The sequence below is a fragment of the Ovis aries genome, chromosome 18 (genome assembly GCF_016772045.2).
Source record: "Ovis aries strain OAR_USU_Benz2616 breed Rambouillet chromosome 18, ARS-UI_Ramb_v3.0, whole genome shotgun sequence".
Classification (NCBI taxonomy): domain Eukaryota; kingdom Metazoa; phylum Chordata; class Mammalia; order Artiodactyla; family Bovidae; genus Ovis; species Ovis aries.
This window is the reverse complement of record NC_056071.1, coordinates 57,789,526-57,807,040: the sequence shown is the minus strand read 5'-3', so window position 1 is coordinate 57,807,040 and position 17,515 is coordinate 57,789,526. Positions and strand designations below refer to the sequence as shown.

Genomic DNA, 17,515 nt, shown 5'->3' with positions numbered 1-17,515 from the left:
GCTCAGTGTTTGGTTTGCAGAAATCTGATGAGAGAATTTGGATAGAAATCCAAGGGGCCTTCACCACTTTAAATCCCTAAGTGGGATTGGTCCTTGGATCCTAGTAACATGGACATGTTTATTATTATGGGTTTCCAGGTGGTACTAGTGGTAAAGAACCCACCTTTCAATGCAGAAGACCATAAGAGATGCTGGTTTGATCCCTGGGTCAGGAAGATCCCTTGGAGAAGGGCATGGCAGCCCACTCCAGTGTTCATGCATAGAGAATCCCAAGGACAGAGGAGCCTGGTGGGCTACAGTTCATGGGGTCACAAAGAGTCGGACATGACTGAAGCAACTTAGCACCCTTATTATTAAGCTTCTGGGTATCTTTCAGGGTCTAAACCTACTTAAAAGCAAGTAGCAATCAAGGCTGCAACCTATCAGAGTCAGGTCTGGCCCTCCCAGCACCGAGACAGGTGAACTGGAACCAAATCCTTGGACTTGTGTTTAACCCCTGCCAGACTGGGAAGACACGCTGCGTCAGTTTCCTCTCTATGCTGCACCTATAAGATGGTGACTTACTACTCACCCCCTTATGGGGTAGTTAGGGTTAAATGAAATAAACTCTGTGAAGGCAGAGTACCAGCACTTCATAAGCACTTAGCATCAGATCCCATCTTCCCCATATATGGAGATAAAAGGTGGCAGGAAAAATAACAGATGGGAGGGAGGTTAGATCTTAGGGGTTTTGATTAAGGAGTTAAACATGATAGAGTTGATTAATGTGAACAACCATTAAATGTTTTAAAATAAATCAGAAGTGAGCTTGTTGCCAGGAGTTAGGGTGACTGTAACGGAGAAGAAGGGTATTTCAGGGGAGACAGTCTGTATGACCGCTGTGGCAGGGATCACAGGAATGGGTGCTTGAGACAAAGTGCCCTGGTGCTTCTGCCACATCTGTGACAGTGAAACCGATGGAATCCTAGTACGTGGCTATAGCCCTGGCTCATCTGTGGCTCGTAGCCCTGGACCCACATCAGTGTCTGGTTCTGATGACACTCGCCTGTAACATAAGACTCTGTGTGGAGGGAAGCAGATGATGCGTACCAAGGGCTCTTTGTACTGCTTTTGCAACTTCTTATGAATCTCCATAAATATCTAAATAAAAAGATATTTGTGTTTTTTTTTAAGAGCGTTCAGTGACCCCAGGAGGGAAATTGGCAGCAGGAAGAGGGGCTCTCGAGGGATGGAGTCTAAAGGAAATTAATACAGGAAGACCTCTCCTTGTCATTTTTAAAGTTGTAATTTTATTTCTACTAATCATGACATTAGCTAGCACTTACTGAGCGGCTTCTGTGGGGCACCTACATCACACGTGGTCCACATGGTATAGCCACTCTGGGGGCGGGTTCAACCTAATACTGCCCCATGACAGCTCTGTTTTATAGATTTGAGGCTAAGAAGGTACGTGATCTGCCCAAGGCCACAGTGCTGGAAGCACAGAGGGGCAGCCGGGGTGTGAACATGAACTTTCTGGCTCCATTTTATGACATGACACACCCGTGTTTGCTGCATTTCAAAGATCACTGATAAAAGGAATCATGTGTTAAATGAAGGCTTTATGTATCTATCTGGGAGGGGGAACTCAAGTTCCTGTTATGTCTCCTTGTGCGACATAACCTTCCTGTTCGGTTTGTCCGGAAATGGAAACACAGATGGGTCAGTGCAGCTGTCCTGATACTCAGGGCCCGGGGCATCTAGTCCTCGCCAGGTCAGCAGCTCCCGGCCCCACTCGGAGGCCAGCGAGGCATCCCTAAGTCTATTTACCCACCTGCCCTGCGGCTGCTGCTTCCCTTCAGGTATGGCGTGGCGGTGCAGGACTTTGCAGGCAGCTGGCGGAGCGGGCTGGCTTTCCTGGCTGTGATCAAGGCCATCGACCCCAGCCTGGTGGACATGAAGCAGGCGCTGGAAGACTCCATGCGGGAGAATCTGGAGAAGGCTTTCAGCATCGCTCACGATGCCCTTCACATCCCCAGGCTCCTGGAGCCAGAAGGTAGCTGTGGTCCTCTCTCTTCTCTTTCTTCATAGTTTATTTTTAACCTGTAACACCTTCTGTCCACGTGGAAATTCTGGAGAATACAGAAACATCTAATGAAGTCATTTTTATATCTCCTATATTCCTGCCGCTGACATAATTTCCCCAGTGTTTTTCCTTATATCTCAATACAATTTTTTTAACGTAATTGAGATCATTCAGGGTATGTATGACTTTGTCTCTTCCTTTTTTTTTTTTTTTCTTTAAGGCTTTTAGAACTTTTTTTTATTGTGAAATATAACAGATATGTACAAAAATGCATGAAACAAACATGCATCTTTGTGATTCTATGATAATCACATGTGAACATCTGCATGGCTACCAACCAAGTTCACAGCCTGCAGGCCCCTGTGCTTCTTCCCATTACTACCCATTTTGCTATTTAATTGTCAAGATGTCTCATATAATTTTGATTTTTTTATGTTCCACCTCTACTACTTTCTTTTGTATTAAACAAGCATTTCTACTTTTTTTTTTTAAAAAAAGGTTTTTAAAAAAACCTTTATTTTGTACTGGTTAGCAAATAATTAACAAATAATGTTGTGATAGTTTCAGCTGCACACAGCAAAGGGACTCAGCCATACATATACATGTATCCGTTCTCTCCCGAACTCCCCTCCCATCCAGGGTACCACATAATGTATATCTTCCTTTTTTTAACTTAAACATTATAATTGTGGCATAAATATTTTGCATGCTGCTAGGATGTCTTCACTATGTTTTTATTGGCTGCATAATGGTTCATCTAGTGGGCATACCAAAGTGTACTTAACTCTTTACCACTGGAAGATGTTGAGGTTGTTTTGGAATAGTCTTGTATATAATGCTGTAGTGAACATCTTATAAGATAGAGTTCCGTGTGCATCTCAGATCATTTCCTCCAGGACCATGTCTCATCTGTGGAATGATGCAGCTAGAAAGTCCACACCTTTTTAAGGCACTTGGTTATCTCTATCAAAAGGGGCTTCCCTGGTGGCTCAGAGGGTAAGGTGTCTGCCTGCAATGCAGGAGACCTGGGTTTGATCCCTGGGTCAGGAAGATCCCCTGGAGAAGGGAGTGGCAACCTACTCCAGTACTCTTGCCTGGAAAATCCCATGGACAGAGAAGCCTGGTAGACTACAGTCCATGGGATCGCAAAGAGTCGGACACGACTGAGCGACTTCACTTTCACTTTCTATCTTTATCAAATCATATTCCACATAGGTCAGGCTTATTTAGGATTCTCTCCGACAGTGTGGAAGGGTCTCAGCTCAACAGACTCACTGATGGGATGGGCCGGGAACCGACCGCTCACAGGGAGGGACTTGGCCAGCAGGGAATAACAGAATCTTGGGTGCAAGGAGTCTTGGATTCTCCATCCCAGCTTCTCTGCTCATCAGCCAAGTGTGAGGCTTCACTACTCAAATCATCCCCCTTCACTTAAAAGGCTTAAATTTCCTGACATGTGAAATAAAGAGAAAAAACCTCCCTGGTCTGTGGGATCCCTCACTGTCAAGCATCCCAAGATCCCACGTGAAAACTCTGTTCTTGTTGTAGAAATGTGAACTGGTTCAGCTCTTATGGAAAACTGCATGGAGAGCCCTCAAAAAATTAAAAAAGACAATCATGTGATCCAGCAAACTCTCTGTTGTTGTTCAGTCACTCAGTCATGTCCGACTCTTTGCAACCCTATTGACTGCAGCACGCCAGGCTTCCCTGTCCCTCGCTGTCTCCCAGAGTTTGCTCAAGTTCATATCCATTGAGTCATGAACATGACTATCCAACCATCTCATCTCTGCCACCTTCTCCTTTTGCCTTCAGTCTTTCCCAGCATCAAGGTCTTTTCTAGTGAGTAGGCTGTTTGCATCAGGTGGCCAAAGTATTGGCAAACCTTCTGCTGAGCATATATTCAAAGGAAATTAAATTTAAAGGAGACAAGCTTGTGAATTCCCTGGTGGCCCAATGGTTAAGACTTGGTGCTTTCCCTGCTGTGGACCAGTTCAATCCCTGGTTAGGGAACTAAAACCCCATAAGCTGCACAGTGCAGCCAGAAAAAACCCAGACAACCCCCCAGACAAACAAACAAAACCAAAGGAAAGGAAATTGCAGTCTTGAAGAAATATCTGCACACTAGTGTTCATTGCAGCTTTATTCACAGTAGCTAAAGCATCTGGTCCCATCACTTCATGGGAAATAGATGGGGAAACAGTAGAAACAGTGTCAGACTTTATTTTTGGGGGCTCCAAAATCACTGCAGATGGTGACTGCAGCCATGAAATTAAAAGATGCTTACTCCTTGGAAGGAAAGTTATGACCAACCTAGATAGTATATTCAAAAGCAGAGACATTACTTTGCCGACTAAGGTCCGTCTAGTCAAGGCTGTGGTTTTTCCTGTGGTCATGTATGGATGTGAGAGTTGGACTGTGAAGAAGGCTGAGTGCCGAAGAATTGATGCTTTTGAACTGTGGTGTTGGAGAAGACTCTTGAGGGTCCCTTGGACTGCAAGGAGATCCAACCAGTCCATTCTGAAGGAGATCAGTCCTGGGTGTTCTTTGGAAGGAATGATGCTAAAGCTGAAGCTCTAGTACTTTGGCCACCTCATGTGAAGAGTTGACTCACTGGAAAAGACTCTGATGCTGGGAGGGATTGGGGGCAGGAGGAGAAGGGGACGACCCAGGATGAGATGGCTGGCTGGCATCACGGAGTCTGAGTGAACTCCGGGAGATGGTGATGGACAGGGAGGCCTGACGTGCTGCGATTCATGGGGTCGCAAAGAGCGACTGAGCGACTGAACTGAACTGAACTGAAAGCATAGTAACAACCTAAGTGTCCATCAGTGGATGAATAGATCAAGAAAATGCCATGTATATACAATGAGATATCATTCAGCCATGAAAAGAAGAAAATTCTGCCATTTGTAACAACACGAATGAACCTGGAGAACATTATGCTGAAATAGGCCAGACACAGAAAAACAAATACTACACGATCTCACTTATATGTAGGACCTAAAAGAGTCAAACTCATAGAACCAGAGAGTATGATGGTGGTTACCAGGAGCTGGGGGTTGATAGTGGAGTGGAAAAAATAGGGAAACGTACAAACTTTCATAAGTTCTGGCAAGTCTAACATACAGTATAGTGGCTATAGTTAATAACACTGTATTGTCTACTAGAAATTTGCTAAAAGAGTAGCTCTTAAGTTTTCTCAGCACGTCAAAATAAGGTAACTATGTGAGATGATGGATGTGTGAATTATCTCAATTGTGAGAATCGTTTTGCACTGCCTATGTATGTCAAACGATCATGTTGTACACCTTAAATATATACAATTTTTATTTGTCAATTATACCTTGATAAAGCTGGAAAAATTTTTTAAAAGTAAAAATAAATAAACACCTGTGGTTTGCATGTCCTTCTAACTCCTTTGTTTCTCTTAACAGACATCATGGTTGACACACCAGATGAACAGTCCATCGTGACTTACGTGGCTCAGTTTCTAGAACATTTTCCGGAGTTGGAAGCTGTATGTCTGTTTTCTTACCTATAATTCAGAAACTGTACAATTCCATCAGCTGACCATGAGATGAAGCTGGTGTTTGAGCTGTGCGGCAGCTGTAATAATTGAATCTCGATCTCATGTGCCTTGCCACATTTTCATTTCAAAATCATAGCCAACGTGTGCGCCATTAAAAAGCAGAATGGGAAGTCAGGCACACCTCTCATAAACCTCTCCCCATCCCAAACTTTTAGGATTAGAAGAGATGCCCACTTGTTATATGAATCAGCTACTTGACTTTTTAGATGTCAGGTGGGACATTTAGCAGTCTATCAGATTTTATCGGAGTGTGAAAAAATTTTAAAGACAATGACCAAGCACACGTTTTTAATTTTTAGAATCTGAGCATACTTGGTGACTGATTTTTTGGAGCAGAATCAGACCGTTTAGAAGTTGTCAAGACTCTGTTGAACCTCTAGGAAACCCATGCACAAGCCTGGGATTATAATGATAATGATCACAACAGTAACAATAGTCCTTTATTGATTTTATTGGAAAATTACTTTATTGGAACACCCATGGCTGGCTCAGGGAAGCTTAACAGTAAATGAGGTCCCCGACCTTGTGTAGCTTTGTTGAGAAAACAGGTTACAAGTCAACAAACACACTGTTGTTTCAGGTAGTTAGAAATACTAGACTCCCCCCACGCCAAAAAAACACAAAATCGTACAGAACTAATACTCACAGGAGGGACAGGCTGCTCTTTTAGCCAGAGGCTTGTCAGGTCAGCATCCTGTGCGTCTCTGGGCTGACTGCCACCCCTGCAATCCCACTTGACTCTATATCATTATTTTCATTTTGCAGAAGAGAAAATGGATGCTCAAAGAGGATTAAAGACCTCTCCAGGGTTACCCAGCTGCCAAGCGCAGAGCTGGGGTTTGATCTCAGTTCTCTGTGGTTCCAAAGCTCAGGCATTTAGATTCTTTACAACATATGGCTAAAACTGAGACCCCATTTTGCACAACTCAGAAGAGCCAGGCTGGACCCTCTCCAGGCTTCCTATGTGTGTGTTTCCCATCTGTTTCTGGACCACAGTTCACTTTCCAGGGTGCTTTAGAAGCAGGCATTCCATGGGCTGGAATGTCAGTTCTGCCACTTGAAGCTTTGTGACCTTGAGCTGTTTACTTAATCTCTCTGATACCTGTCTGTATGAGATGCCATCTGTAAAATGGAAATATGATCCACATTTTCAGGGTTATGTGAAGAGTAAATAGATATTGTAAAGTCCTGTTGGCACAACAGCTGATGCTCAGAAAATGGTGATATTAATGTCATTCTTTAATTTAATCTTTATTATGAAATTCGGAAATACTAGGGACCGGGGCTTTTATTAGCTCTGAGCTCTTCAGCCTAGGCAGAGTTTGAAATCAACTAAAATTTATGATGTGTGTGTGAGTCAAGGTCATAGCTTGGATTCAGCAAATCTGACACTTGAATCTCCCCAGTGCTGGGATCAGAGACTGGGGCTGGGGAAGGAGGGGTCAAGCAAGATAGAACACATGGGGAAAGTGTATTTTTTGCCCATTTACATGGGGAAAGTCCCCCTGACCCACACAGCACGGGGCGTCACCTCAGGACAGTCTGTTTGTGTCCCTAGGGGATAGAGATGAGGCATCCCAGCTGATCTAGACTCCTGTTGAACCATTGTTTTTTAAGTTTAATAATTCAGCTGACTGTAGTACACTTTAATAAATGTTCATTAAGCCCTGGTCATGTGCCAGACCCTGTGCCTGGCTTTATGCCCTGACATATGGTTTATTAGGGTAAATGTTCCATATGCATTTGAAAAAATGTGTCTTGTACAGTGAAAGCATCAGGAGTCCAATTAGGTTGAGTTGGTTAATATGCTGTTCTAATACTCTAGAGAGGTGCCCATTTTTTTTTTTTCTTTTCCTATCAATGAGCGTGACGGAGAGAAGTTAAAAATCTCCGACTTATGATTTTGACTTTATCGTTCTCAATTGTGTCAGATTTTGCTTTGTGTGTGGGGAAGCTATGCCATAAATGCATATACATTAAGGATTGTTGTTTCTTTTTGAGGTCATCATTTTATTTTTGTTTTATTTCATCATGGAGTAAATTTGATAGGAATATAGAAACTGTCATAAGTTGGTATTTGTATGATTTATCATTTTCTATTAATATCTTTCTCCTTTCAGTGTGCGTGTGCTTATATTTAAAGCATGTTTCTTGTAAAAATACTATAGTGTTGGCTCTCATTTTTTATCCATTTTGACAAGAATTATTAGCGTGTCACTTTATCAGTGTATTTTCTGCCCATTTACATAGAGGTAACTGTCTTATTGTTTTCCGCTGGTCCTGTCTGTTCTGTGCTGCTTTGTTCTTCCTTTCTCATTTTTTTTTGGATTGTTCAGTTATTTTTTGGTTTCCATTTTATCTCCTCTGTTGGCTTTTTAGCCACATCTGTTTGTTTAGCCACATCTTTCTAGTAGTTTGCCTAGGGATTATGATACTCTTCTTGAACATACCTCAGTCTACCTTGGATTACCATTAGGTAACTTGTTTGTTAATTGGCTGCATCAGGACCTTCCCTGCATCACGCGGGATCCTTTGTTGCGGTGCACGGACTCTAGTGGTGATGTGCACGCTCGGTAGTTGTGGCACACGGGCTCCAGAGCACACCGGCTCAGTAGTTCTGGCTTGCACGCTTAGTTGCCCCTCAGCCTGTGGGATCTTAGTTGCTTGACCAGGGATTGAACTCATATCCCCTGCATTGTAAGGCAGATTCTTAACCTCTGGATCCCCAGAGAAGTCCCTCATTGCACAATTTTAAATAGGTTCATATTTTATATATGTTTGTATATGCAGCTGTTTGATCCCACTCACTCTTCTTCTCCCTTCCTGTTGCCGTTATTGTCATTTGTCAGAGTATTGTATACGTTAATTCCCCATGGTTTGTTATTATTTTTGCTTTGAGCAGGAGACTTTTTAAGAAAACTTTTAAGATCATCTTTTATATCAGTCATACATGTACTGTTTTCAGTACGTCTCATTCCCTCATTCCAGATCCAGGCTTTCATCTGTGACTATTTCCTTTTAGCCTGAAGAATGACCTTTGTGTTTCTTGTAGTGTAGGTTAAACAGTTGTTTTACAATCTTTATGCTAATTCTAACCCTGGGTTATCTTTGGGTCTGCTTCTAATGACTAATGTTTCTCTTGATTATAGAGCTCTTTGTTTGCTTCTTTGTATCTTAACAATTTTAGTTTTATGCCATATCTGATATGTTATGAGGTACATGATATTTCCCCCACCCCCACCCCCAGAGAATGTAACCTTTTCCCAAACAAGGACCTATGACCAGGAGCTGACCATTTTGACCTTCTCAGAACTTGATAAGGGCTCTGTTGCAGTTTTATTTAATTTCAACCCTCTGGTTTCAGCTAGTTTTAGAATGAGGTCAGTCCACTCTCCCCACCAGTACATTGGGAGCCAAGCACTGCAAAACCGCCAAGCTTGCTCTCTACTTTCAGCCCTGTTCTAAGCTGCATCTTTTTTTTTTTAAATTGAAATATAGCTGCTTTACAGTGATATGTTAGTTTCTGCTATACAGCAAAGTGATTCAGTTATATACGTATATGGATCTCTGTACATACATATTCTTTTTTATATTCTTTTCCATTATGGTTTATTACAAGATACTGGCAACCCACTCCAGTACTCTTGCCTAGAAAAATCCCATGGATGGAGGAGCCTGGTAGGCTGCAGTCCATGGGGTTGCTGAGGGTCAGACATGACTGAGCGACTTCACTTTCACTTTTCACTTTCATGCATTGGAGAAGGAAATGGCAACCCACTCCAGTGTTCTTGCCTGGAGAATCCCAGGGATGGAGGAGCCTGGTGGGCTGCCGTCTCTGGGATCGCACAGAGTCGGACACAGCTGAAGCGACTTAGCCACAGCAGCAGCATAGGTCCCTATATTAAGTGTTATAAAGTAGATCCTGTTGCGTGTCTATTTTATATACAGTAGTTTGTATCTGCTAATCCTAAATTCCTAATTTATCCCTCCCCCACTTTCCTCTTTGGAAACCATGAGTTTGTTTTCTGTGGCTGTGGGTCTGTTTCTGTTTTGTAAATAAGTCCATTTGTGTAACATCTGAGATTACATATATAAGTCATATCATATGGTATTTGTCCTTCTGTGCCTTTGCTTAGTATGATAATGTCTAGGTCCATTCATGTTGCTGCAAATAGCATTACTTCATTCGTTTTTATCTTCTTTATCCATTCATCTGTCTATGGACACTTACGTTGCTTCTGTGTCTTGGCTTCTGTAAATAGTTCAGCAGCACCGTGCTTAACAAGAGTCCCTGTGTGGGAAAACTAGTATATGAAGAGAAGTGGTTTTTCATGTTTGAGGCCCTTCCAGACTCAATCTCTCACACCAGCCCAACAATCAGTAAAGATTTAGCTGCTCTTTCCTTATCTTAGGTGGGTTCACTTCTCTGTACCCAGACCAGGCAGTGGCCCACAGGTATGAGGTCACTGACCACCTCCTCGCTTAGAAAGGGCCCATCCTTCTCCAGAGTTCAGTACATTGAGATGTCTTTGCAGCCATAGCTTCGAAAATGACCCTCTCTTTAACTTATCTGATGGTTTCACATTTCAGCAGGAACAATACTCATTTGCCCATCTACAACGGTATCAGAACACTTCCATTTATTCTGAAGTGCTCTTGCTGGTTTGTTTTTGTGTTTTGAGAGGGGACTCTATGTGGCACTTAAACACTGCTAATTTCATGGTGCCCTGTGTTTCTTGGCAGGAGGATTTTGTGGATTCCGACAAAGAAGCCCCTATCGAATCTACCTTCGTTCGCATCAAAGAAACCCCTTCGGAACAGGAGAGCGCCATCTTCCTTCTGACCGAGGACAGGGAGCGAGCCTACACCATCAACCACGAGGCCAGCCACCCACCTCCCTCCAAAGTCTTCGTCTGTGACAAGCCTGAGGATGTGAAGGAACCCTGCCTGGGTGGCGTTTCCAGCCAGGAGCTGGAGGACAGCTCCTCTGAGCTCATGAACCAGATCATTGAGCAGGTTCTCCAAGGGATCCCCGGGAAGCTCAACAGCACCAGTGAACCGGCTCCAGAATCTTCCATTCTATCATCCCGAAAGGACAGCCGGAGGTCCAACTCTCTGCCAATCAAGAAGACGGTGCACTTTGAGGCCGACACCTACAAGGATGCCTCCTGCAGTCAGGACCCTTTCTACAGTGCAGACCTGCGCTTCGAAGGGAGCCCCGGAGAGACCAGGGACTTGTCCGAGGAGGATGAACAGGTCTTGGCGGCTGACATTGCTGAAGAAATGCCGAAACGGGAGGCGCCAGAGATCCTGGAAGCAGCCTCCGACGAGGCCCCTGGCGACGTGTCCTCAGTGGATGGTGAGATCAGTCATCCTCTGACTTCCTGGACCTCTGCCCCGTGGAATGGGGCATCGGAGAGGGCATCCAGCCCTGGGGATGAAGGCCATCTCCCCTCACCCTTGGGAGAGAACACCGTTATGGCTGATGCCTTGGAGATCAAGGTGAAGCTGCTGACGGTAGAAGCGATGGATAAAGAAGACTATTTTGAAGCCATACCATTAAAAGCCTCAAAGTTTAACAGCGACCTCATTGATTTTGCCTCCACCAGCCAGGCTTTCAATGAGGTTCCTTCGCCTCATGAGAAAAAGCCTGCAGAGGAGGAGCTGTCAGAGGATCACCCTGAGAGGCTGGAAAAACAGAGAGGGAAATCCGCCTGTAAGAAGACAGATTCGGATGAGGCCCCAGTGAAGCTCGACCAACCTGACCCTCACAAGGACCCTGGAGACCAAGACCAAGGCTATTCTTTGGCTCCTGAGGAGGCCCCGGTGGATAAAAAGCCAGAGGTGTATGAGAAGGCCAAGCGCAAATCCTTCCGACGCCGCCGTCGGGGCGAGGAGGAAGGGGAAGCCGAGTGCCTCCGGGGGCTCGGGGGAGAATTACCTTCCAACCCGCCGAGCAGCAGCGTCAGCTTGGAGACCCTCCGCAGCCCCAGCGAGGAGGGCCTGGACTTCAAGCCATCTCCCCCGCTCTCCAAGATTTCCGTCATCCCCCATGACCTTTTCTACTACCCACATTATGAGGTGCCCCTGGCCGCGGTTTTGGAGGCTTACGCGGAAGGCTCGGAGGATTTGAAAAACGAAGAGATGGACCTGGAAGAACCGGAGGGCTATCTGCTGGACCTGGGGGCCAGGGAAGACGAGGCCGACGAGGCCGACGATGCCGAGGCCTCCCAGAGCAGCTTCAGCTTCTCTGGGCTGGGCGAGGACCTCCCCCAGGCCAGCATCGTGGAAGATGCCAGTCCCGCCTCAGAACCCTCTCCCCAACCCTCGCCTGAGGACCACCAGCAAAGGGAGGCCAAAAACAGTGTCCCCGTGCAGGGCCATCAGGTACGTGACTATGGAGTTGGGAACCCTGCATGGGGAATTCTGTGCTTCTTCCAAAATCCCCTTGTGCGTGCGTGCTAAGTTGCTTCAGTCGGGTCCAACCCTGTGTGACCCTATGGACTGTAGCCTGCCAGGCTTCTCTGTCCATGGGATTCTCCAGGGAAGAATACTGGAGTGGGTTGCCATTTCCTTCTCCTAAACTTTCCTTCTTCCTCCATAAAATAGAGAAATGCAGCTTCCCGCACAGGCATCCCAGGTCCAGAATTTAGGGAGAAATTCACTCCAGGCTCAGGCAAAGGGCCAGGTGAACGCCTGAGAGGGACACAGGTCCAGTTTGGCACCCTGGGCACCTTGCTGGCCTCCCCGTAGTCCTGGCCCTGCCCACAGGCTGCCCGGGAGATCAGCCGCGGTCATGCTTGGTGGCGGTGGGGGCTTTCCATCGTAGTGATAGCAGAAATCATTTTCATTAGTGATCAGAGTTCTGCCTCTCCTGCACCGAGTCAACTGCAGGCCCTCCTCCTCCAGCAGCCGGGAAAACCAAGCCAGACCTCACACTGGACCCCAGCCGTGATGTTTCAAGGCCTGTTATCTGTTTGGCACCATAGTTTGGCTCCTGCTGTTAGAAGTGAGTTGTATAAACAGGGCCGGGGGGGACATGCACGTCTGAGCTGGAGGAGCTGGGCATACGCTGTCTGCCACCTCGAGTCTGCCTTCACCTGGCCCAGCAGCTCTAGAGGGGCCCCCAGAGTGAGCGGTGAGAGGGTGCAGGGGACCCTTCCCCTGCCTCTTCCCCGCCTCCCAGATGCTCCTTTGCCTCCAGGTTTTGCTGGAGTTGCTCCCCTATCTGGAGGCCTTTGCCTACCACCTGTTTGTGTGTGTTTGTGTGTGTGTGTGTGTGTTTGCAAGCTCAGTTGCTCAGTCATGTTGGACTCTTTTCGAGTCTCATGGATCTTGATTTTCTCTCCCAGTAAAGAGGGAGCATTTGTGTATTCATCTCTGGGCTCCAGAGGCCAGCCCGACAGGGCCTGCAAAGCCACAGTCAATGTACACTGAATGGCAGTTTGGGGTGTCCTGTGAGGACAGGTAAATTAAATCCTGAGGTGATGGAGAGTCAACACAGGATCCAGTGAGGGCCCAGAGGTGTTCGAAGGAACAAGAAAGCCTTGCTGTCTGGAGAGGCTGCAGTAGGGGAATCTGAGTAACCTTAAAACACGTTTAGGAGTTTTCCCTGTTGGCTCAGCAGTAAAGAACCTGCCTGCAATGCAGGAGACCCGGGTTCGATCCCTGGGTCAGGAAGATCTCCTGGAGAAGGACACACAGCTCACCCCAGTATTCTTGCCTGGAGAATCCCATGGACAGAGAAGAGCCTCGTGGGCTACAGTCCATAGGGTTGCACAGAGTCGAACACCACTGAAGTGACTGAGCACGCGCGCGTGCAAAAGACATTTAGGGGACTCTCCTGGTGGTCCAGTGGCTGGAACTCTGAGCTCCCAATGCAAGGGGCCCAGTTTCCATCCCTGGTCAGGGAACTAGATCCCACATGCCATAACTAAAAGGTCGTACGGTGCAACTAAAGGTCTCGTGTTCCAAAGCTAAGGCCCAGAGCAGCCAAATCGATGCATTAATTAATTTTTAAAAACCAGACATTTAGGGTTTAGATGGGCCAAAGTGATAGCATCAATTGTGGCTTTGCCAACTCCAGACAGTGGAGGAGAGCCCCTGCCTGAGCGCTGGGGGTGGAGCAGGGTTCTCTGGCCCTGATGGCATAGAAGCCAAGCATGGCCCGACCTGTTCTTTGGGGCCGAGCACCCATTCTCTGGCTTTGGCTGGAGAAGAGGGCTGGGTGGCTCACAGGTGCCAGTGACCTGCCTGTCACTGTTCTGCCCCAGGGAGAGGAGCCTAGTCCTGCCTTCTGCCCCTCCCTGGCCGTCTGCTGTCTGTCAGAGCAGGCTTGTCCTGTGGGAGACCCCAAAAATCCTGTGGGGTAGGAAATGTCCCTCAGTAGGTCTCAGGGTCCCCAGGTTGGAGATGACAACAGCAACTGGGATGATTCTCTGAACTGTTAGAGGCTGAAAATTTCTTTTAGGGCAAAAGAAAGGGGACCAAGTGGGTGGTGAGGAGAGGGCCTGAGTTGCCTCTCTGCCCCTCTGTGTGACTTAAAATGGCTAATGAGGGGACATCCCTGGCGGTCCAGTGGTTAAGAATCTGAGTTTCCAGTGCAAGGGGCGTGTGTTCAGTCTCTGGTGGGGAAGATCCCACAGCCTTGCTGCACAGCCAAGAAAATTTAAAAAAAAAAAAGAAGGCTGGAAAATGACTAATGAGCGCCTCAGTCTCCCCCAGTGACTGAGTGTGGACACGCAGATGAGGCCCTTGGCTATCTTCTGCTTCCAAAGGCAGGCTTTGCGCCTGTGTGTGTGGCCAGCATGTGGACAGATGGTTTGGGACAAGGTTGGAAGAGCCCTGGACTGGGAAGGGCTTCGGGAGATCTAGGTTTGCATCTGTTTTTTGCTGAGCTGCAGGAGAGCTTGGGGAGAGCTTGCATTTCTGGGTTCCGGGGTGGGCGCCCGCCCCGCGTTGCTCATCACTGGGCTGCTTCCTCCGGTGCTCACCCGTCCAACCAGCAGGTGCCCACTCTTCCCAAACACACCTTGTAATTGGCTCCCAAGAGTATGTAGCCCAGGCCTTGATCCCAGTGAGTGAGCAGGGCTGGGGGAGGGGAAGTGGTGAGGCCCAGGATGACAGGTGAGGTCTGGGAGTCTTGTTTCCGGACAAAGAGGATGACATGGATGGAGAATTTCTCCCATACCTGGCCTTCCTTTAAAAAGAAAAGAAGAAAACTCTCTTCTAAACTGACTGGCAAATGGCAAGTTCTGGCTTCTAGTCTTTAAGAAAATCAGTCCTCTCCTCATCTCACCTTTCAGAAAGGAAGCATCTGCTCACTGATGATGGAGGAGGAACTGGCGTTTCAGCTTGCTGAGAGCGGGTTTAATTTCTGCAGGGAGCTTTGTTCTCCTGGGCCGCACAGGTCTGGCCACTTTGATCCTCTTATTAGAATACCTGTTGAGCAAGTTTTTCCAGCCCCTGTCAGAATTCTTGAGAGGTATCGCCAACAATTCCCACGCTTCTTAATTTCATGCGAGAGCATTCCTCACGGGTTTCAGAGAGCTTGGTGGGGTCGATGGTCAAAGAATCTTCCTTATTATGTAAATGCAACGGAGGTTGCGCTGCCATCCACCTTTGGCTAAAAGCACAGTGAAGACTCATCTCCTCAAACACAGGGGCCACCTTTCCAGCCCTCGGCTCACGTGGCCTCCAGTAACCGTTCTTCTGTTTAAGTGGATGACAGTTGTGTGAAGGGTCTAATCATTGCCCGCTGTGGGGGACATCATTTATAGGAACTGCAGTAGTATAAGCACTTTATCAGAGGCTGATAATTATTATACCCATTTGACAGAGAAACTGAGGATCAAAGGGATCAAGTCAGTTACTCAAGGTCAGATAACTGACTTAGCCAAGATTTGAAACCAGGTCTTAACTGACTGGAAAACCCATGTGGTTTTGATCCATCAGTCTGGAGCATTTGAAACTCTGCACAGGGAGCAGGAATTCTGGCGGGCTTCTCCTCCACACCGGGCTGTGCTGGAAGGACCCCACGGGAGCGGCAGGATTGGAGGGGACACCTTAGCTGGGCCTTGGAGTGAAGGTGGAGCGGGTTGCTGCTGGGTGGTGTCACGCACTCCATGTCGCGACATAAAATGCTGACTTGTATTTGGTTGTCTTGTTGTTCAGTCCCAGGAATCCCCAAACTCAGAAAACTTAGCCAGCCCCTTAGAGGAAAAGGTAATGGAAGAATCGATCAGCAGCAAAAAAAAGGAGAAAAGGAAACATGTGGACCACGTAGAAAGCTCAATATTTGTAGCCCCTGGAACTGTTCGCTCCTCAGATGACCTGGAGGAAGACACTGGTGACCACAAAGTCCTTTCCAGGTATTTTATTAACATCTTCTCACCCCAGAGCCCCTGCCTGGGGAGCTACTCTCTAATCTCATCCCATTTCCGGTTTCTGATTGGATGGGGATATGGGGGCAGGGCTGGACAGCAAGGGAAACAGATTCAGATGAAGTGCTCCTTCCCCACACCTGGGCTTCCCCAAGGACCTCCCCACAAAACCAGGAGGACCTGCACCTCACCTTCTCTTCTCACCCCCAGCGGCTCTGAGTGGAAATGGGCAGCAAGCAGAGAGATGGCTGAACCATAGGTAGGGGTGGGGATGAGAGGTAATAGACTTGACCCTGCCACCCTTAGTCCATGATAACTACCAGTCAGTGTAGGTAGAGACCAAACTTAGTCGTTTAGGAGCATCTTACAGAATCGGAAGGGATGTACTGCATATGCGTGGAGGGAACCATTTATCAGTGTTGCATGGAAGCTGGACTTTAATATGACAGCTTCACCCACGAGTTTGGGTCCAAGGCAGTAAGGATGGTCGATTCACCCGAGGGGAGGAGGAGGCAGGGAGGATAATAAACTTAAACTGCTAGGAAGCCTGTAGCACACATCTGCTCTGTCACTCCGAGGCTGCTGGATGGTCTGGATTATTCCCAGGGAAAATATTTAACTGCTGAATGTCAGAAGACCCTGGTCTCTCGCCATCATCACTCATCATCACAGTTACTATCACCTTGTACCAGCCCTTGTGTATTCAGGCATTTCCGTTACATTGGTTCATCAATTCTTGTGGGCACCTCGATAGGCAGGCAGGTGTGATTGTGCATCATTGGGAAGCTGGGGGGGTACCTCCCAGCTTAGGAGATGCCAGAGCTGGGGGTCTTGGACTCAGACCTGTCAGAAGTCCTCACTCCTTCTGTGACCCCATGTTGCCTGTGCTGGGTGAGCCATGCTGGCCACAGAGGGAAATGACTGAGATAATCACTGGGGGAGTGAGGGGATCTTGAAGCCCATACAGGGAGAGCCAGGGGGTGGGGCTGTCCAATGCCTTGCTTCCCACCTCCCCTCCACCTGGCTCCCATGTTGGGTTTTGGAGGACAAAGAGCAGTTGGGAGCCCAAGGGAGGAGACATAAGGCACAATGGGAGGTAGCTGCCAACTTAGCCTATGACTCTAAGTCCTTCTCGGAGAAGGCAATGGCACCCCATTCCAGTACTCTTGCCTGGAAAATCCCATGGATGGAGAAGCCTGGTAAGCTGCAGTCCATGGGGTCGCTAACAGTCAGACACGACTGAGCGACTTCACTTTCACTTTTCACTTTCATGCATTGGAGAAGGAAATGGCAACCCACTCCAGTGTTCTTGCCTGGAGAATCCCAGGGACGGGGGAACCTGGTGGGCTGCTGTCTCTGGGGTCGCACAGAGTCGGACACGACTGAAGCAACTTAGCAGCAGCAGCAGCTAAGTCCTTCTCCCTGCCCTTGGCCGTGACTGGCCAGCAGACGTCTATGTCTCCTGTGCAGCGGGACCTG

At 47.4% G+C, this 17,515-nt stretch overlaps 1 protein-coding gene across 3 annotated transcripts in view; it reads left to right on the top strand.

The window, feature by feature from the left end:
• Nucleotides 1-17,515, top strand: part of CLMN (calmin) — a 125,946-nt gene that overhangs the window by 91,464 nt on the left and 16,967 nt on the right. For all 3 annotated transcript variants that reach the window (XM_027957369.3, XM_042235441.2, XM_012099012.5), the window contains exons 7-10: nucleotides 1,842-2,035; nucleotides 5,500-5,582; nucleotides 10,398-12,041; nucleotides 15,828-16,024. In XM_027957369.3, coding sequence (XP_027813170.1) covers nucleotides 1,842-2,035; nucleotides 5,500-5,582; nucleotides 10,398-12,041; nucleotides 15,828-16,024 — 2,118 coding nt within the window. The remainder of the gene's footprint in view (nucleotides 1-1,841; nucleotides 2,036-5,499; nucleotides 5,583-10,397; nucleotides 12,042-15,827; nucleotides 16,025-17,515) is intronic.